General features: G+C 47.0%; 1 protein-coding gene across 6 annotated transcripts in view; it reads left to right on the top strand.

Moving 5' to 3' along the window:
- Positions 1–7,707, top strand: part of PCDH15 (protocadherin related 15) — a 497,507-nt gene extending 489,800 nt beyond the window's left edge. For 3 of the 6 annotated variants that reach the window (XM_085064473.1, XM_085064471.1, XM_085064472.1), the window contains 3 exons: positions 799–931; positions 2,008–3,531; positions 5,175–5,279. In XM_085064473.1, coding sequence (XP_084920599.1) covers positions 799–931; positions 2,008–3,519 — 1,645 coding nt within the window. In that variant the 3' untranslated portion in view covers positions 3,520–3,531; positions 5,175–5,279. Of the gene's footprint in view, positions 1–798; positions 932–2,007; positions 3,532–5,174 lie in introns of all 6 variants that reach the window. The other 3 variants (XM_085064475.1, XM_085064474.1, XM_085064476.1) reach the window with 2 other exon arrangements.
- The last annotated feature ends 13,956 nt before the right edge of the window (positions 7,708–21,663 follow it).

The raw sequence follows: 21,663 nt of genomic DNA, 5'->3' as shown, positions 1-21,663 counted from the left end.
GAATGTCATTATTCCACCTGCAGAGTAGGTTTGTATCCTCCTCTGTGTGTGTGTATTTCTGCTGTCTGGGAGATTAATTCCCATCACCTCCTCCCCTCCTGAGTTCAGGGATTAATCCTTTCTGCTCACATTTCCCAGCCAGCAGCTGGCCTTTTGAATTTCCCTCAAAAAAACCCATCCTGCCTTGGGGCCTTTTAGGTTTCCTTCCAAAAACCCCATTCTGCCTAGTGGCCTTTGAAATTTCCTTCCAAAAACCCCATCCTGCCTTGTGGCCCTTTAAATTTCCCCCAAAAAAGCCCATTCTGCCTTGGGGCCTTTTAAATTTCCCTCCAAAAATCCTCATCCTGCCTTGTTCTGATAAAGTCCATTGGACCTCCAGATCTTCAGGAATTACTGCTGACCCTACAAACTCACAGGTATTCTCCAGAACTGATCCCAGGAAAGCTGCTCTTTTGTTCCATGACTATTAAAAAAGATTCCCCCCAAAAAACTGGGTGGATTGATGGAAGGTTCATGCACTTGGGGGGATCTTGACAATCCAACTCAAAATTCAGGGTGCCCTGAGGGGCTTGTGGCTGTTGGAACAGAAGGAGAGTTGGGATTTGGTTGCCGCTAAGGCAGAAAGGGAGGAAGAAAAGCAAGGAGAGCCATTGGCAGCACTCTGGATGTGAGGTGTGCGCTGAGTGCTGTGGGATCAGAGCTGTGAGCCCTCTGGATGTGAGGTGTGCACTGAGTGCTGTGGTTTCAGGGCTGTGAGCCCATTCTGGCCCATCCTGAGGAGCTGTGGTGTCCCCACAGGTACGAGCTGCCGCAGTACGGGAGCCGCCGGCGCCTGCTGTCCCCGGCAGGGATGTACGACGAGTACGGCGAGGTGGTGGTGGAGAGCGACGGTGGCTACTACTACAGTCCCCACGGGCCAGCGGCAGAGGAGGTGAGAGAGAGGCTCTGGAAAGCTCCTCCTGTCTCTGCAGCAGCTCCCAGGGCCACCAAACCTCACCAGATGGGCGTTGGGATTGATTAGAATTGGGTTCTTCATGGACCGAGCTCGAGTATTGTTAGCCCTTCTGGTGGCCTGTGAAGTTTGTCAGCACAAAATTCCTTTTCATTTCTAGGAACAAAATGTTTCCTTTAGAATCCACCTCTGTTTTTATTTGGAAGAAAAATCCAGTTAAACTTAGGTAATTCCATTTTCTATCATTACCAAATGAGGAAACCTCCCAGAGTTTGAAGGGGCCTGAAGGAAGGTGGAGAGAGACTCTTCAGCAGGAACTGCAGTGACAGGACAAGGGGAATGGGTTCAAATGGAAAGAGGGGAAATTTGGATGGGATATTGGGAAGGAATTGTTCCCTGGCAGGGTGGGCAGGCCCTGGCACAGGGTGCCCAGAGAAGCTGTGGCTGCCCCTGGATCCCTGGCAGTGTCCAAGGCCAGGTTGGACACTGGAGCTTGGAGCAGCCTGGGACAGTGGGAAGTGTCCCTGCCATGGCTGGGGTGGCACTGGATGTTATTTAAGGTCCCTTCCAACCCAAACCATTCCATGACCCTCTGAGTCTACTACTGATATTCCTCTGCTTTTCCACTGAGAAAAGCAGTACCTAAACTCATTTGTCATAAAGTTCACAGTGAAATCTAAAAAAAGTTTTAGAATGTCAGTGGCAATCAGAAGGAAGTAGATGCAAATGTTTCTTTTGAGAAAATAGTCTTAATTTTCATAAATACCAGACCTTAATCCCTTATTAAATGAGAAGAGAGAACATTTCTCAGCCAGTGTTTTCTCTGTGGAAGAGTGACGTAGTTGTGCATTTCCAGCCCATTCTACAACTTTCTAAAATGCTAAAACCCCAAAACTTCCCCTATAACTTTGGTACAGAAACTGTTCTAAAACAGGTAAGTCCATTTTGATTCTTGGAAATAAACATTGCATCTGCTCCTACTCTAGTTTATAGAGTGCAGATTATCACAATCACTCTCTTTCAAGCAGTAATCAATTAATTTTCATAATTTGCAGGGCGTGAGTCCAGTCAGAGGCCCTCCCAGCAGAGGGATAAGCCAGGCAGCAGGGCCTCCAATGGAAGGGAGACCTTTAGGTGTTGGGATGGACCTCGGCCGTGGTCCTGGAAGAGCATTTAGGAGCAGCCAGGGAAAGAGGAGGCTAAAGGCAGTGATGCATTTGAGTCGTGTGGCAGTCAGTGCCCACAGACCGGTAGGAAGAGCTGAGTCTGCTCGTTCCCGCTGGAAGAAGGCAAAGATATTCCCCATGATCCTGCAGAAAGTGAAAGGCAGGAAAGATTCCAGCTACGCCAAGCTGATGTCAGCTCGCCAGGCGGATGGGGACAAATCCATGATGATCAGGGGAAGTTATTTCCAGAAATCCACGGATGACAGGCCCTCCATGAGGAAACTGAACCACGTGCTGAAGCGTGTCGATGTCTCCAGGAAATTCCAGGAAGGAATCGGCAGGGATTTGGCACGTGGAGAGGAAGGGTCTGAGAGGGACGAAGCCAAGTCGGGAGTTTCCATCAGTATCACAGCAGAGAGCGAGCAGGAGGACAGCGACTACGAGAAGAGGAGGAAGAGGAGGAGGAAGCCACCCTCGGATGAGTCCTCGGAGAAGAGCAGCAGCTCTGGCTCCGAGTCGGAAGACAAAGACTACTTGAAAATAACCTTGGATCAGGATGAGGCCACGGAAAGCACCGTGGACTCGGATGAGGAAGCGGGGGATTTGGGGGATTCTGATGAGGAATCCGAATCTAGCTCCAGCAGTGGGTCTGAGGAGGACTCGTCGGAAGAAGACGATGATGAGGAAGACTCCGAGAGCGATGAGGATGGCAGCCTGTCCAAGAGCTCGTCCACACGGAGCTCCTACAGCAGGTCAGGGACCAGTGAGTCCAGCAGCAAGAGAAGCACGGAAGGGTCCAGCGTGAAAAGCAGGTCAGGCAGCTCCCGAGGCAAACGCTCCAGCCAGAAATCCATCAGCTCCACCACCTCGGGCAGCGACAGGGACACGAGCTACAGGAGAACCTCGGGGTCCAGCTACAAGAGCAAAACCTCCTCCGCCAGCGTGGAAATAGAGGACACCATCGAAGAGGTGTCTGAGGAAGAGGAAGAGGCAGAGGAGACAGCAGATAACTCCAAGGCAGGTTCTAAAGCTGCCAATGCAAAAGCTGCTGCTGGGGAAAGGGGCAAGGGGGGCAAATCAACTGTTCCTGATGAGGACAGCGAGGAGGAGAGTGCGGAGGAGGTGGATCCAGAGGACAGTGATGGGGAGGACACTGCCAGGAATGAATCTTCCTGCCTGGACAGTGAGATCAGCACGACCTCCAAAGGTACTGTGGGGACAAAAAGCTCGGGCACTGCCACGTCCAGGAAAACCACCACGTCCCCTGGGACTCGGAGCTCTGACACCAGCGGGAAAGGAAGGAAATCAGGGAAAAAGGAGTGCAGCCAGGCCCAGTCGGATGAGCACCTGGGTACTGGAATTACAGAGTCGGAGGCCACGGGTGACTCCACCTCATTTTAAAGAGGAGTGACAGTAGGTGATGGTTTGCAGTGAGGAGTGGCTTGGTTTGCTGTGCCTTCTGTGTGGTCTTTCCTGAGTGATGCTCACAGCCAAAAGGAAAGGGCAAAGGTTACTGATCCAGCATTTTGCTGTCCTCGGGAGAGAACTGTGGAAAACCAAACTAATTCCAGCCCTGTGGATCTATATATCTATAAAAAACTATATATACATATAAACACACTACAGATGTACTCAGTGATAGATACAGAAATTTTAGTTTTCATGGAGGATGGGGTTTAGGGAAGAACAGAAATGATAAGTAGGAGGAGGAGGAGGATGTAAATACTTTAAAGTCATCCATGTTCTCATCTTATGCATTAATACTGTATGAATACATTTGCAAATCTTCAGGTGAGTTCTCTGCCCTCTGTTTGCAGGGAGGACAAGCAGACTTTCATCAAAACAACATTCCAAAAACTTCTGGGCATAACTGGGAGAGCTGGGATTAGGCTGTTCCTGGATCATGGGATTCAGGTTACAAACACCAGTGATGCATAAGCCAGGAATGCAGAGGCAGGAGGACCAAGTGAGCTGGGTCAGGAAAGCAAATGGATCACATTTCCCAACCTCTGCCCTTCCCACCTAACAGTACAATGATTTTATTTTATTTTATTTTTATTTTATTCTATTTTATCTTATTTTTACTTAATTTCATTTTTAATTTATTTTATTCAAACATCTGTTTGAACTTGATCCGTGATCACTGACCTGCCCTTTTGCCTCCCCACACAGCACAAGGTTGTAGCTGCACACAGTTTTAAAGTAAATCCTTCTTAAGCTAGGCAGGAATAAATCCACTGGAATATATCCATGTGAAGAACATTGTCTGCCTTTGCCAGGAACAATAAAATAGCCATCCAAGTAATTTTTACCAAGTCTAGCTTCTCAAAAGCTGAAGAGTTACCAACTGTTTGTACCTTGCATACTCTTCTTTCTTTAAAAGCAGATTTTTCTCATGTTTCCTGTGTGTGTTTTGCAGTGGGGGTTAACAGTGATGGCATCTTGGTGTTTGAATTATTAATGAAAGAAGGGTAATAGCTCTTTTCAGTGTGCTGCAAGGAGGCATTATCAATTAGAAATTAACAATTTTAATTGGTAGTGGGGGTTGTGTGCTCACCATAAAGGAATCACTGCCACTACAAAGTCACAGCAGCGTGGAAATTGTTTGCATTAATTCTTTGGAAAATGTCCATAAATTATAGAAACTAAAGTCTGGTTTCTCCACCAGTGCCACCTGCCTGAAAGATTTCCAAAGCCTTCCATGGAGCTGTTCCTTTTTTAACCAGCCAATTTTGCCAGTGCTGTGCTGGAGATTTTCCCTGGTGTACGTCCCGGGATTTTCTCTGCTGGCTCTGTGGCGCATACAAAGCAGAGCTGCCCATGCATGGAATTCACAATGTGAGGGAAGAAAACTTCCAAGGCCTTCCTAGAATTTACACAATTGGAGTTGTTTCTTAAAATATTGTTTGCACGGTGGCTTCCTCCTCAGGGCCCTCGAGTTTCTGTGCATATCATGGAAAATGAATAGATGGAAAAAGGTGGAAAATTAATGAACAGAAAGGGCAGGGAAATAAAGAAATAGAGTTGCCCTGACATTTCTATTTCTCGTCCAACAGTGGGCCAAAAAGAAGAGGATCAAGCTGGTGGTGGACCCGGAGTACGAGACAAGCTCGACGGGAGAGGAGAGCGCTGCGGATCCCAGCCAGAGGAGCCGGCTGAGCAATCCCAGCGGTGCCCCAGCCAACGGGAACGGGAACGTGTACCTGGCGCAGAACGGCTCCGTGGTGCGCACCCGCCGCGCCTGCCTCGCCAACAGCCTCAAAGCCACCTCCCCGGGCAGGCTGGGCAAGCAGTTCAGGAAACTGGACAAGCTGGCGGTGACGCACGAGGAGAGCGTCCCGCTGAACACGCTGTCCCAGGGACCGGCCCCGGGCGACAGCATGAACTGCAGGCCCTGCAGCGTCTCCTTCTCCTCGGCTGTGGGGGCTGAGCACGCAGGGACAAAGGCCGCGGGGGCCAAACTGAGAAGCACAGACGAGCGGGAATCGGTCATTGACCGCGGGGATGTCAGGGAGCCCTTGGAGTCGCACAGTGAGCACACGCAGTCCGACGAGGAGGAGCTCTGGATGGGCCCTTGGAACAACCTCCACATACCAATGACGAAACTGTGATTTTAGTTGTTTGGGGTTTTTTTTTTAAATTTTCGTTTTTACTTCGGTTTATAATAAACTGCGCTTTTTATGGTCACTCGGGGCAGATGAACGGAGTTTGTATGGTGCACATCCGTCGTCCACAACAAACGGCACGCTTTAAAAAGTCCCAGGCAAAAATTTGCACTCACATTCGGACCGATCCGTTGTCCTCCCCAGTTTTGACAGGCTCCCATTTCACTAAACACTACTTGGTTGCAAATAATGAGTTCTTTTGGGATCTGGAGTTCTCGTTTAATAAACAGTAAACTACTAATAAATGCACAGCCCCCTTTGGTTGAACCCTCCAGACAGTTCTCTACCTGCCTGGCTTTATTTTTCCTGTATGGTACTTGTGGCGCTACTGTCTGGACTTGGGAATTGTCTATTTATGTTTGAGATTTATATCCAGAGCTCTGCCTTCTGACCTCAGAGTAATAAATTCCAAATAAATCCATCCAAGTCAATGGAGCAAATCCTCAGCAGCTGCTGAAATTTGAGTCCCAATTCCAAAGTCAGAGCAGTTTATGCAAACAGTGCCCAGCTGGCAAAGTTATGGAATCAGAGTTCCTGAGATTACGGCACTGCCACTTAGAAAAGTGCAATAGAAGCTGAAATAAGATAAAAATTGCAAAGAGGAAGGCAAGGGTAGCAATTAATCTTATTCAGAGCTACCTGGCCATGGTTTGTTCATTTTCTTTTGTAAATTAGCTGTTCCAATTTTCTTCTCCGGTCAATTTTTTATCTTTTCACCTCCTCCCATATTGGTTCGGTTTGCTTCTTTCCACGGCCTTTAGCTGCCGTTTTTGTGCACCAGCAGTAATTGTCATCCTATGGCTGTATTCCTCAGGAATAAAGAAGGATGATCCATGAGCCTGTGGGATAGTGGGAGGCACTAAAAAGTAATTCATGGGAAGAGAACAGATCCATTCCCGAGCCCAGGTGGGTGCTGGGTTAAGCAGTGCTGTCACCATTCCACTTTGATCCCTTTGAACACACACCTGCTGGAAAGACAAATGGATCCCAGGGGAAAGGAGGAAAAGGGAATATTTTATGAGGTTAATGTGCACAGAGAGATCTGGAAAGGGCAAAGGGTCTCAGGACACACACAGAGTTGTTTCCAAAGCTTTCAGTACTCACTACATGTGAAATACACAACACAAATTTGGGCACCTGGTTACAATTCCTGGTTTTGCCTCGAAGTTTTGAGAGTGTTGCCCCAGCTTGGGCAGGGAGCTGAGAACTGTCCCTGTTTGTTGTCACCAACACCCAAAAGACACAGAGCAAAGGGGTTTCCTCCAGTGTGAAGCAGCACAGGAAAAAAGCAGAACCACATTCACATGAGAAAAGTGTCCTCTCGTGTTGTGCAGACTCTTTAATGGGGTGAGAGCAAACCAGTGGTGAGAACAAGCTGGATTCCTCTGGGAGGATTGGAAGAGCCAACAGATAAATGTGTGTCATTAATAATAACACTGCTCCACAGCCGAGGCCTTGCCACCAGGTCTGGGCAAGGCTGGATCTGCCATGGCAGCAAAAGGACTTTGTGCTGCTGTGGCTGCGTTGGTTTTCCCTCTGCCCAGCTTCTCCTGCAGCAGAGAGAATATCCCTGATTGGCATTTTGGGGAATGTTTGTCTTTGGGATCTGTTCACCTGTGATGTCGATGTGGCCTCTCTGTCCAATACCTCCTTCTCGAGCTGAGGTTTCTGACCAAATATTCTGAGCTCTGGTGCTGTTTTGAGGCACAAGAAGTGCGCTGTAGCCTCTCACACGTGGGAAAACCAAAACCACCCAGTGTTTCTTTTTCCTGATTCCCTTTTCCTTGGCATATTTGCACTTGGGACCGGAGCTAAAGCAGCTGTTTGGAGTTTAGCTGGAGGCTGGACATACAGATAAGACTGATGGAAGAAAGAGAAAAACAAATCTATTCTTTGAAATAACAAGTAAAATCTTCTATTTTAATCTTGTTGAAGACACTTATTATTTCACTGCCTCACTTTTATTGCAAAGTCTGTCAGTTCTGTTCTGAATATTCAGTAGGGCCGTGTGCTTTTTAGAGGAATGTTTTCTCTCAATGTTCTAAGGGAAAAGAAGCTGTTTCTTTATTTCTAGAGCAACTGCAGCAGCTGTAGCTCTGGGAAGGATCCTGGGGCAGGACACTGCTGGTCAGTACTGTTGTCCATGTTTATCCAAAGGAAATCCCTTCCCCACCAGCTCCTTTGTGCTGTCCAGGTGCTCAGAGCTTCTCCCACAATGCGGAGAGATCAGAAATCCCACTTTTTTGAGCAGTGGGGGGCTGTGTTATCTAAACTTGAATTCCATTGTAGCTGAACTTCCAAATCGGGGAATACTTTGGAGAAACCTTTCTCAGGTGCACAAGACTTTGGGGGGGTGAGGGGTGTGGTATTTTTTCCCTTTTATTTTCTGGGGGTGTCATCCTGTCAGCTAATACAGAATTCCAAACTTTGCTTCCTGGGGATGCCATGCCATAAATAACTCCAGATTTTAGGCAGTAAGCAGGCGGTGGCAGACAGAACCTACAGCAGGAACTGCTCAGATTGATCCAGTAAAAAAAAGTAAAAATCCCTTTTATTTCCCTTTGGGAAGCGAGGCATTAGCACAGCTTTGGATGCAAGGAGGAGAACTCCAGATCTGTGCCTTGGGATGTGATTTAGAGCTGTTTAAGCACCGAAATTTGTCAGGCTGAGGCGAGGCACGAGCAGCTTCCCCTGGGTGGCAGAAGCGCTCACTGGCTGGCGGATCAAGGTGATAATCACCCCTCCTGCCACTGAAACCATTCCCACACTCCTCCAAGCAGGATTTGGTGGCTTAGCACAGTGCCTGCTGAATTTTCTCATCAGAGAAGATCCAAAGGAGGAATTCTGGGGCTGTGGAAGGGCAGTGTAATTCCTGCTGGGAGGGGAAAAGGAAAGCAAGGTGGAAAATGGAACTAATTCTATTTTCTCCCTTGTTTAAATATTTACTACTGTGAGCAAGAGTGTAAAGCAAGCCCCACAGATCTACCAGGGATCTGTTGGGAAATTAAATATTAATATTAAAATATTTCTGTCTTAATGGTGGGGAGTCCCTGCAGCCAGGATTTGGTGTGGGGCAAAGGACAGCATGGTGATGGTGGGTGACAAGTGTCTGTGTGCTGGCAGAAACGTCCCAGCACAATCCCTCAGCTTGAATCCTACCAGAACCTGGAAAACAGCAAAATGGAAAAGTGATGGGGGGGGGGTTGTGTGGAAGGTGTTTTTTTAGCAAATGGTGGGAAAACACCCAGTGACAATGGGCTAGGTTAAGCTAGTTCATGGAAATTCTTCCTGGGAAGGGTCACACATTTCAAGGGAACATGGTTTGATATTTACAGGAGTGCCCAGTAGGTGACAGCCACGGTGATGGTTGTCCCCAAGTTCCTTCTGTGTGATGCTCTGAGTGGCCTGGAAGTGGCTTCCCCATTTTCCAGCAGATTTGCTACAGTGAATGCCAGCTGTAACTGGGAAGGTTAAAATATGGGATCATTTCCAGCTGCTGGATGGGGAGAAATGGTTCTCACCCTGGAAATGTCCAAGGGACACCTTCCACTGTCCCAGGCTGCTCCAAGCCCCAGTGTCCAACTCAGCCTTGGACACTGCCAGGGATCCAGGGGCAGCCACAGCTTCTCTGGGCACCCTGTGCCAGGGCCTGCCCACCCTGCCAGGGAGCAATTCCTTCCCAAGATCCCATCCAGCCCTGCTCTCTGGCAGTGGGATTCCCTGTGGGGTTGCCGTGCTTTTCACAGACCTGGGGGGTTTAACCCATATTTGGCTTCCAGGAGGTCCTGGAATCTTTGCTTGGAGGGGAAAACAGCTGGGAAGTAGTTTGGGCTGGATTCCCAAGTGGATTTGGGGAAGGCAAGTGTCTCTGCAGTGGCTTCTTGCAGCTCTTCCAAGAGCAAGGACAAAATCCAGAGTGCAACTGTTGAAAATCTTTCTCTTTGCCCTCAATGCTCTGCTGAAATACCCAAAGAATAGAAAACATCACCTTTTTAGGGCACCAAAGCTAAAATGAACCTTTTTTTAGTGCACACTACTCCAGATCGTGTTCTCTGCTCCCACAAGTACCCAACTGAGTGGAATTGGAGAGCAGGCCTGGGGCGGTTCCCAGAGCAGTGGTCCTGGGAATGCCACAGGAATCCAGGCAGAGGTTCTGGGAGAGATTTTTGGGGATCCAGGGATGGGGTGCTTCTAGAGAACAGTGCAGAACTGAATGCTGTGATGCTGGAGGGAAATCTAACTCTGTTTCAAGACTTTAGGGAGGATGATAACAGCAAAGTTTAGAGAAACTCTGCTTTGTAGTGATTATTTTTCACATCTGAGGAAGAATTTCTTCTGTCCTCAGTAAAGGTCACTGAGGGAAATTGTGTGAAGGTCACTCTTTAATCTGATTAATTTTGCCCAGGTAGAAAGATGATTATTTTTTTAATGTATTACACCTCAGACATCAGCCCTAGACAGTATCACTCTCCCAGCATTCCCAAAGAGCTGCTTTATTCCAGGTTATTCTCTCAGAAATATGGGTGAGAGGCTCTTTGACTGGAAAAGCAAAGTGCAGATTTTAAATAAATCCAATATTGAGCAGGTTTTGCTGGGATTTAGCATCACACAGAGCTAGTCCTGGGGAGAGGGGGAAACAAAATGGCCAATGCTGATTCATTTTAATGAATGAATTTAATGAGGAACACAAAGAAGAAACTCCAAACTTGACTCCCCAGGTATCAAAATACCCCAAATATCAAGGCCCTGCCCTTTTCTTAGACAAATTTTTCCAAACAATCTATAGATCAGCAAAAGAAGATCTGGAATTTGGAGTAGCTGCACCTTTGCCCTTAGCTGTGCTCGTAGGATTTATGAGATTTTCTTGCCCCAAAATGGTAACAGTAGAGCATATTTAGAAGTGTCCAAGGCTGGGTTGGGCAGGGCTTGGAGCAACCTGGAATGGTGGAAGGTGTCCCTGTCCCCAGGGTGGAATGAGATGAGCTTTAAGGTCTCTTCCAACCAGAACCATCCTGGGATTCTGGGATTCCACATCTGCATGTTCTCATCAGTAGCAGCAAAGTGAATTTAGCTGGTGTTGAATCCCTCCCCATCATCCTAGAAAAGGTTTGATTTATACACAAATGATACAATCAAAGGTCTGCTCAGGCAGGAGGTCTTGGGGAGATTTTATTTCCTGTTGAGCACAGCTCCATGTGACTGAACCTAAGAGGAAAATGCAACCCCCAAACTAAATATGGTTTTCTGTCCTACTCTACATTGTAAGGAATGCTGTGGCATTATCTTTTGAAAAAGGTTTAGGAAAGAAGGGTTTGTGTCACAGTCTTGGTTCAAAACACATTTCCAGGCTCCTTCTGGCTGAATCCAGAGAGAGGAGTGTTGATTTAGATCTCAGAGGATCACTAAAATCTCCAAAACCAACCAAGCAAAATGATTTCTTCATAGGAATGGAAGAGAAGTTCCTGAGCTGGAAGGGACCAGTGAGGTTCATTCAGACACCCCCAAAAATCTCCGAGTAGCATTTCTCATTAACCTGAAATCCCAAAAGCAGCCTGAAAAAAAACCCCAGGAACTCAGAAATTCGAGTTCTTTTCAAGATCCTGTGGGAAGTGTTCCTGCTCTGGCCTGCAGCATCATAGCCCCACTGGGCTTCCCTCACTGCCACTTCCCAGCTGCCTGCCCAAAATTACCCCATCAGTAATTAGTTCTCCAGCAGATGTGAGGTACTAATTAGCTCTCCTAAGACTTGAGGACCTCTTTTTTAAAATAAAGTTCTTGTTGCACTCCTGTTTTCAGGTTTATTTCCCATGGAAACAGCACCAAGCTGGGTGCAGTGTCCACCCAAGTGTCAGCAAAATTCAGAATAATTTCTGAGCCAAATGACCAGTTTCATCCAGATTCAAAAGGAGGTTCACAGTCTCCAAATGAATTAATTTTCCACAAGCTTCGGGAAAATTGACACCTGGATAGACGGAAGTGGGAGTCTCCTCCCTGGGGATATTGCAGAGCTGTGTGGGCACAGTGCTGTGCCCTGTGCTCTGGGATGGCCCTGCTGGAGCAGGGAGGTGGCACCAGATGTCCCACTGTGCTCCCTTAACTGCCCCATCCTGGGATTCTGTGAAATCCTTTGCTCCTGGTGCAAATCCCATCCTTTTCCCGCTGTCACACACAGCTGGGACCTCACAAAGACTCATTACAGGGGTGAAGATCAGTCTGGTGTCTGATTTGTACATCTGCCATAAGATGGGATGTGCCCCTCACTGCTGCAATTTCCCTGGCCTCCAGCAGAAAAAAAAACCAAACCCTTTGACTCTTGATTTTAGATAATGTTTTGAAGATATAATAGGAATTTAATGTGTCAAGTAAGAACAATTATTTGCTCACTTACAAGGAGAACTGTGGCAGCAGCGCAATACAAATTTTCTCCCCACTACAAGGAAGTCCTAATTAGAATGATAATGTCCCTGCTTTGGAGAAGCTTTTAAAGCAACTGCGAGGTCACCTCGGCTTTTGTGGGACTTGGCAGCTCATTCTCAGTTCCCTTTTAGTCGTGACTCTCGCCACAAACCCACAGCCTCCCACGAAATGAAGCTGCACAATAGCCGAGCTTCACGCCGGGATTTCTGGGTTTTCTTCTTCATTTCAGCACAGAGGGAATTCAGGATGATACTTCTTGGCTATTATATTAACTCCCTAGAAATTGAGAGTTATTGTGCCTTTTATATTCACTTCCAACAACTTAAAGGGAGTAGGGCTTGTGTTTTAACTCTTGATTTTCAGGGCAAAACCTGAGAGCTCCAAATGCTTTCAGTGTGTGCTGTGCCTGGGGGCAGAGAGTGATGTTTGTATGGGGATTTCAAGGCAGCCAGGTGTTAGCAGGAAGTACAGAAAACCACCACAAAATACGGCCACGTTCATAAAAACCTCCAATTGTGCTTTTGTTCCTCTTCTGGCCATTTTTAATGCATTACTCTGAGGCAGATGTGATTCCCTGGGTGGCTGAAGTTGACCAGCACTGGCCATGCCCCTCCTCCTTCCCTCCCAGCATTTTTCCATGTGGTTTTCCCTTTTTCCTGCCCTCAGACCCAAATCCCAAGCTGTCCTGTGACCCTCTGCACCCTCCAGCTCTGCCAACATCTGGTGTGCCTTGGCCAGGTCCTGCCAGCCCTGGAATCTGGTCAGAGTGGGTTATAGAACATAGAATTTATGAGTGGTCAGGGGTTTTTGTTGTATATTTTATCTAAAGTGGCTCAACCAAGCCTCTTAAATTCATTAATGAGAATTAACAGGATGTTTGCAAGGTGCAATTTGCAGCACCAAACCAGGAGCTGAGAGGAGCCAGAGCAGCAGCTGCCCGTGAAGACAAACAGGTACCTGTCAATGAATTTCGGAGATTAAAAGATTGAAAACTTAAAGCTCCAAATGGCCTTTGAACATTCAGCTGCAGAACTGATTTATTCCTCTTCTCCCTGTCCCTCGGAATCCTTTTTCCCCCATAAAGTTGTAGGAGAGTCCCCCTTGTGGTCCTGGCCAGGACAGCATCGCTGGGATTTTTTACCTGCTTCAATTTCCCCTCCTGCTCTGCAGAGCAAATCACGGATTCCTCCAGGAATGATGAGTCCCCCGAATCCCGGGGCAGCCTGTCCCACAGCCTGACCATCTTTTCTGTGAATAAATTTCCCTAAAATCCAGTCCTCCCAGCCCCCACAGCCATGTCAGCTCTCACAGACCCCACTGCCATCACAGCCCCCATAGCCCTCAAAACCCCTTGATAAAGAGAATTCGCCTCTATTTTGAGGGAAAACCCTTCCTGCCTGCCTTCCTTGGAGGTCTTTTCCAAGCCAACTGACTCTGGGCCATCATTTTTGTGGGACAACCTCATATCCAAGCCAGCAGCAGCACTCAGAACTACTTTTCCCTTTATCCCACTTTCCCATGTGCCACCAAGGCTCTTCCCTGTGTTAAGGGTTTATTGAATTGAAGGAGAAGGGCTGAAAGTTGTGTGGATTCCCTAAAAACCACACAGAGCTCCTCACCTCCGTGTTTGCATTGCTCCAGTTCATTTTCCAGAGGCGATGGAAGAGGAGAGAAGGGTGACGAGCTACTCCAAAAGCCATCCCAAAAGGAGGCAGGTAAACTGAAATAGTGGAAATCATGGAATCATGGAATGGTTTGGGTTGGAACGGACATGTGAGATGATCTCAACTCTCCTCACACCTTCCACTGTCCCAGGCTGCTCCAAATCCCAATGTCCAACCTGGCCTTGGACACTGCCAGGGATCCAGGGGCAGCCACAGCTTCTCTGGGAATTCCATCCCAGGGCCTGCCCACCCTGCCAGGGAACAATTCCTTCCCAAGATCCCATCCATCCCTGCTCTCTTTCAGTTTGAAACCATTCCCACTTGTCTTGTCCAGGACTTGTACATCCCCCAGTGTTCCCCACTTTTCTCCTCCTCCCCTCCACCAGTGTGTCTGTAGATCCTGTGTTTTTGGCTTGACCAAGGAACACAGATGAAGAAAACTTCAAGGGGAAAAATCAAATAATAAAAGAGGATTCCATCCTGAAGTTGGTTAGCCTTTATTGGAATTTGTTTCCTTTGAGGGTAGGGGCTTTCAGAAAGTCACTGGCCAGTTTTGGTGTTTTGGAGTTTTCTTTTAACTTTAGTTGGCTGAATGCAGCTTCACAATGTAGCAGTGAGGTCCTGCTTATCTATTGGTCTGGCTGGGTGTCAGGTGAAGCTTTGATCATTCCCAGAGGGTTTTTTATCCCGGTGCTTTATTTTTCTCCCAAGGCAATGTATTCCTCTGGCCTTCCCCCCTCTCCTCTCAGTGCACACACACACGTTTCAGCTTTAGTTTGGAATGCTGCTGTGTCAGTGGAATAAAGAAGGAACCTCCCCCCCTGCCGCTTTCTCACTTTGTCTCCTGGTGGCCTTGCAGAGCTCTCCAGTGCCAGCGCAAGAGGGTTGCACCAGCACAGCCCAGCAGCTCGGAGTCAGGGAGCACCAGAGACTCCCACAGCGCCTCAGTCTTGGACAGAGAGATCAGCTCAGGTGACAGCAAGAAGAACAAGCTTCCAAGGGTGCTGCACCTACCAGCACATGAGGTATACAACGACTGCTTCCACAGCCTCTTGCCCACTGCAATGTGGGTGTCTTAGGAAGGAAGCAGGTGTTCTACTTCTGCTCTGTTACGAAATTCTGCCCGGTTTGTCCTGAAAATACTAATTTGTAAGACTCTTCTCACTCCAGGCAAGGCTTAGCTATTTCCCATGAGCTGGTTTATCCTTTTTATTCAGCTAATTTCCATTCATGGTGCTCAAGGAGCAAGTTAGTGCACATGGCCTGTTTGTCTCTAGTCAGTTCTTCACAGGCAAAAGCCCAGACTTTATGACCTCTAGGCAAGAGTCCCTGGGCTCTTGTGAGCTGTGCTGGGATGGAAACAGCCAATAAATGCATATGGCTTGAATCCTTCTTTTCTCTTTTTGTTGGTGGCCTGAGCCATCAACTTCTAACAAGTGGTGGCTTGACAACTGGCTGAGCAATAGAAAGAGAAAAGAAGGAGAAGAGAGTCCCAGGGAAATTGCCCTTGGGAAAGTGCATGAGGAGGGTAAGAAGCAGCAGCAAGGCATCAGCAGCAATTCCTGCCAGCAGTACTCCAAGCCAATGGAGCCTCCTCACGAGAGCTATGGCCAAATGGACAAGACTTCTCAGAAAATCTTTCACCAAGAGGCCAAGGATTCTCAGAAGAGCCCTGGCAAAGTGGCAAAGACTTCTCCCAAGAGCTCTGTCCAGGTCGCCAAGACTTCCCAAAACAAGCTGTGGCCAAGTTAGCAAGGACCTTCAGAAGAGCTCTGGCCAAGTGGCCAAGGATTTTCACAAGAGCTCTGGTGAAAAGGCCAAGGATTTCCATGAGAATCTTGGCCAGGCGACCAAGGATCCTGAAAAGAACTGCAGCCAGGTGGACAAGGCTTCTCAGGAAGCTCATCTTCAAACTAAAAACAGCTTCCTGAAGCCTTCTGTGCAGACCAAGGAGGCCTTGCCCAGGAAGGCTGTGGCTACCAAAAGGCCTGGCGAGCTCCTGGTCCATGACCAGTCCAAAAGAGTCAGGGAGGTGAAGAGGCGTGCTGGTCCTTTGCAGGTCACAGACGAGTCTTCCAAGGACTAGCCAAAAGTCTGTGAAGCCAAAATCCAGCAAGAGAAAAGACCTGAAGCCAGCCCTTCACGAGCTCACTGAGAAGAGAAAGGACAAGGGCTCCCACCAGGCCAATGTCAAAGGCTTTCTGGAGCCCAGGCTCCTGGGAGATGCTCCTGGGTGACGCTCTCATCCCCAGTGGCCACAGGCCTGAGGATTTGCATGAGGAGAAATTGCCCTTTTCCTTCCAGGGGAGAAGAAGTTGTTCTCACTTGCAAGGAATCCTGACTTGAAGAGGAAAGCCATGAAGAAGCCAGAGACCACACCGCTGAAGTGTTCCATGTGAGCTTAGCTTAGCACACCAGAAAGCTGCTTCACAGCCACACAGTGCTCAGAATGCTTGTTTCTGCTTCAGCAAGTGTCTGGTAGTGCTTGCACTGAGGGGCACAAGGTACGGCCAGAAGCAGACATAAACAGCTTGACACAGCTTCAGATATGCATATCTGCAGGAGATAGAGCTGTCCCAGAAGGAAGCAGGTGAAGAGAAGGCTTTCTTCCAATACCCCCCTCCGCAAGCAGCCTTCCCCGGCTGAAGTGAGCCCTTCGCGGCTTTCTCGCCCTAAAGCGCGTTTTAGCTCCGGACAAGCTCTGCTGCTCTCCGGCTGTGTGCAGAAAGCGAGCAAACCAGCTGCTGAGCACACTGCAGCAGTGTTCGTGTCAGAACTCGTTCAAATTACACCAGAATGCTGCTTTTCAGCCACAATGTGCTCACAATGCTTCTTTCTGCTTCAGCAAGCTGCTGGCAGCATTTGCACTGAGGGGCATAAGGTGCAGTGAGGAGAGGAAAGCAGCTTGCTACAACTTCAGGCATGCAGATCTCAAGCAGCTGGAGCTGCCCCAGAAGGAAGCAGGTGAAGAGAAGACGTTCTTCTCAACCTTATCTGAATGTGTTAGGCAGCGTTTTCAGTGAAGGGTGTGCTGACATTCAAGTCACTTTTAGGTGCTGCAGGCACCAAGCAGACAGACACGCCTTTACATCATCTGCACTTGTTGCACTGTACCCAGTTCCCTGAGCTAACCTTGCCTTCCCCTCTCCTCTTTGTTTTTGTGAACAAAACAAGTTGTGGAAAAGCCATCTTCTTCACTTGCTCCTCCAAGGTACAGTTGTGTTCTCAAACTACTCTCTCTAGACCAAAGAAGGGGAAAACAAAGCTACTTTTTATAGAATGGGGAGATGGGAAGGAAGGGATTCCTGGGTTCTCTGGTAGCTATGGCCTTTGGTTTGTGGCTGCCCGGGGCTGCTGTTGAAAACTGGTTTCACTTTTGTGGGGTTTTCAGGAAAGCATCAATTAGAAATGAATCATCCAGGCATGCTGGAGTTTGCCTATGAACCAGGAGCTCTTTCAGGAAGTACGAAGGTCTAATTCCTAATTTCTAATTTTACCTCCCCCTGCCTTCCCAGGATCCATGGGAGGAGCTCTACCAGGAGCTCCATGCCCACATCTCACCTGGTTTGATCCGAGAGTTTCCATTCCCACGTGGATGTGCCTGGAAGAGCTCTCCAGGCCACAGCTTGGGGTGATTGTCTTAGATATGCCCGTATTTAGTGGCTTTTTAATTTTTTTTGTAAATACTTGCATATGGAATAGACATTTCTCATTTTTATTGCTCCAAGGTGAAAATACATAGCCAGGATATGGTCTGGCTATAAATACCCATAGATAGGTATTTTTTTTCCTCTAAAAAACCCCAAACCAATCCCAAACTGGGCTCTGTTTGGGGATACAGGCAGTTTGGGAAGCTGGAGCAGCCTTTGGACAAAGCCTCACAGATCAAGATGTAGGGGATTGGGAAGCTGAGGGGTGTCTTCCACCCCTCATCCTCCTTTTCCATGAGAATGTGCAAAATAAAACCAGGAAAATCCAAGAAAACCAGTCCGTTCTTGGGAATAGGGCGGGGGTTTGTTGGGCCAAGCAAAAAACGCTCTGAGGAGAATAATCGTGGGAGGGAAACCAAAAAATGTGATTTTTTGGAAGTCTCTTAATGGCCAGAACTGGGAGTTTCTGGGCTGTCCCAGTGCAGTCTGAGCAGGGCCCAGAAGATGTCAGCACAGGACAGGGAAAAAGCAGGAAAGCCTCAAATCCTCAAAAATCTCTGCAAGAACCAACCCAGGCAACCCCGAGGGATTTCTATGTCGAAAACTGTTGCATTATTTATTATTTTTTTAATATTTAAACGAACATGAACACAATTAGGGTAAGAAAAAAGCCCCAAAACGTGGTGGGAGTTGCAACATTTCTTTTTTGCCAGGGAGGAGTTTTTGGTCAAGATTTCCATAGATATTTATAAGTGACTTACAAGGCAAAAGCGAAGCCTATTTTTGAACAGCCCTGGGAAAAACCTTGGATTTCTCCATAAAAGGAGTGGTCAGATTGTCCAGCGTGGGTTCATTAAAAACAAGCAGCGTCCTGCTCTGCTTTTTGCCTTTCCTGCTCCTTTCATTTCCTCTGGAGCACCAGAACCTCAGGGAATTTCTCATTTTTCACCACAAAGCTTCAAAAGGTCGTTTTTTACAACAGAACGGCGATGAACAAATAAATAAAGTGACTTTTCTTTTGCAAAGTCAGGGGGGGAAATGCTGCAAGGAGGTGTATCCATGATGTGTCACAGGAATCCACTTGGGAATAACACTTTTGGGAACCACAGAGGCTTTTATAGGATCTGCAGCTGGATTCCAGGGTGTTTTGGCTGCTCTTCCTTAACTCCTGAGTCCTCCAGTTTCCGTCTCTCCAGAGGGGTTTTATACTCCACAGAGAATCTAAAAGAGTGCAGAGATAAAAGAAATCTAGATATAAATATAATAATATAAATATAAGTAATAAAAAATATAATGTAAATTAAATACAAGTATAATAATATAAATATTCTAATATATAATAATATAAAATAAAAATATAAATAAATAATATAAATGTAAATATAAATGTAAATGTAAATATAAATATAAATAAATAAATATAAATATAAATATAAATATAAATATAAATATAAATATAAATATATAAATATAAATATATAAATATAAATAATATAAATAAGAGCAGCTTTGCCCAGCTTTTCCTGTAGAAAATCCCAGTGTCCCCAGTATTTCCCAAGGAATTCTAGCTCTTATTTGCTGGGAGTAGGAAGATTTTGGATGTAGTAATGGAAGAAATCTTGATGCTAATGGGAGGCACTAAATATTTCTAAATATTTAATTTTTTTAAGTTCATGTGAAATTAAATATATTTCTTGAAAAAGAGAAAAAAGGTGTTAGAAGGTTTTGTGGCTCAATCCTGATTGGGTTTTTTTCCCAAGATCTTGACAGTGTTTGAATGTTTATTCCAGGGAAGTTTTGCTCCTGACTTCAAGGAATTACAGCCCAGCCCCAAATCTCCCAGTCTTGCCTCTGCTGCCACTAAATCCTGTTGTATTTGCTTACTTATGGGCTATTTCTTGCACTTCATGTGGGGATTAAGGGTTATGTATAGAGCTCTAAAAACAGGATTCTGTTTACAATTATGTCAATTCTTATCACATATTCCTACCTGGTCTTGCTCTGGCTGGGGATTTTTAGTTTTCCCTGTTTTCAAGGATCTTCCTGCATCTCAGACTCACCCATTCCTTTATTTAGGTGCAGACTTTATCAATAAATAGATTTTTGGCAGGATGATTTTTTGCATTATTTAGGGAAAATACTAAAAAACCCAGACAGGTGTAACCTGTATCTCCTTGGGTTGGACAATTGCTTGTGAATTGAAGAGAAAATTAAATCCTAGAATCATTAGGGCTGTTAAAAAATCTCCAAGATCAGCCAGCACTGCCAGGGCTACCACAAACCAGGTCCCCAAGGGCCACATCTACACGTTTTTGAACATCTCCAGGGATGGGGACTCGAATTCCTGGAGCAGCCTTTTTCCAGAGCTTGACAATCCTTCCAGTGAAGAGATTTCCCTGAATATTCCCCTGGCACTGCTCACTCAGAGTGATTTCTGTTCAATTCCACCCCACTGAAGCAGTTTTGGAGGAATAAATTCAAATCAGTGTTTGAAAAGCTGAGGATAATTTGGAGAGGATGCCCAGTGAGATCCACTCTGGGAAAAGCCTCAGGGGAAGTTCCCTTTGGGGTTTGTGGGTTTGAGGTTTCGTGGATGGAGATGTGGAGCATGGAGTGACCTCAGCTCCCTCACTGTGGCTCCAGATTCCCCATAAAGAGTTTTCTGAAGGTTTTTCGGAGCCACTTTCCCTATTTATCCTTGGCAAAGCTGTTACTCCACTTTCAAACAATCTCAAGCTGTGTCACCATCTCTCTCTGGAGAGATGAGATCAAAAATTGGATTTGTCAGGTTAATGACCGGTTCCTAAATGTGTTGGGAATCTGGAAGGGGTGGGAAAGGGGAATCAACAATGAGCAAGAGCCAGGTGGGCAAAATAATCCAGTTGGGAGTTGATCAATAGGATAAGGGCAATGGTTTTAGGCTAAAAAAGAGATTTAGATGGGAAGGAATCCTGGCCCAGGGTGCCCAGAGAAGCTGTGGCTGCCCCTGGATCCCTGGCAGTGTCCAAGGCCAGGCTGGACATTGGGGTTTGGAGCAGCCTGGGACAGCCATGGCAGGGAGATGGATGAAGATCATCTTGAAGGTCCCTTCCAACCCAAACCAGTCTGGAATTCCATGATTTTTTACGTTAATCAGCATAATCGCACTGCACTGTGATTATGCTGATTAATGTGTGTATTTGTAGATGTATATTTTGGTTAAAAAGCACAGGGAAAATCTACATGGTAAAAATACCAATCCCAAATTGTTTGGTGCTATTTCCAGGACACCATCTGGGATGGAAAATCCAGGACTGGAGAGCAAGCAGAGGATCCTGACTGGGTGATGTGCAAAGGAGAAAATATCTCCTCTTGCAGCTTTGCTGAGGGGCAGAAGGGGAAGGGGAGGAAAACTCCAGGTGCTCAGGAATGCCAGGGCAGGTAAGGAGAGAGGTAAGGAGAGGCTTTTTCGGGAATTCACTGGGAACAGAGCTGGATCTGCCAGGCTTTGCTCAGGAGGTCAGAGCCATGTCCGGGCTGGGATGGTGTGAAGGTCCAACCTCCACCTGCGGTGCTGCTGGACATTCTCCCACCACAACATGCACTGGTTTTCCTGCTGGGAAAACCCTGTGGGTTGAGTCCTTTGTCTCATTGTCACAGGTCCTCCACGAACGGGAGAAGCTCCCTTGATCTCGGGAAAAGGTGGGAACTGCTGGCTGATAAGAGCAGCTCCTTATCAGGGCTCAGGGTATGAGCAGCCCTTGATCATCGCCATGGCCAAAGCCTCTCCGGGTGGCTCCACCTTCCCAGGGAGGAACTTTCCCACTCCTGAGGGAATGAAATCCTCCGTTTTACGATCCAGCAATTACCCAGGTGTGCTGCCAAGTGGTCTAAGAAGTCGTTTAAAAGAGTTAATTCCACAAGAAAGTAGCGGAACGCTTTGGAAAATCTCTCCAGATCTCCAGGATAAGGGAGGAGATCAAGGTGTTCTCCCCTTCTGCTGTGGCATTGAAGAGAGGGATTCACTTTATTCCTCCTGCTCTTCCCTATCTGCTGCAAATGGGGCTGGGACCTCACTCCTAAGTGCTTTTTAGGATAATTCTCCCTGGATTTCGTCACTTGGACAGTGGGATGACATGAGCTTTAAGGTCTCTTCCAGCCCAAACTAAT

This window comes from Lichenostomus cassidix, chromosome 6 (assembly GCF_008360975.1).
Source record: "Lichenostomus cassidix isolate B80296 chromosome 6, HeHo_3.0, whole genome shotgun sequence".
In the NCBI taxonomy this organism is placed as follows: domain Eukaryota; kingdom Metazoa; phylum Chordata; class Aves; order Passeriformes; family Meliphagidae; genus Lichenostomus; species Lichenostomus cassidix.
Note: the sequence above shows the minus strand (reverse complement) of the source record. Positions and strands in the feature narration are given on the sequence as shown.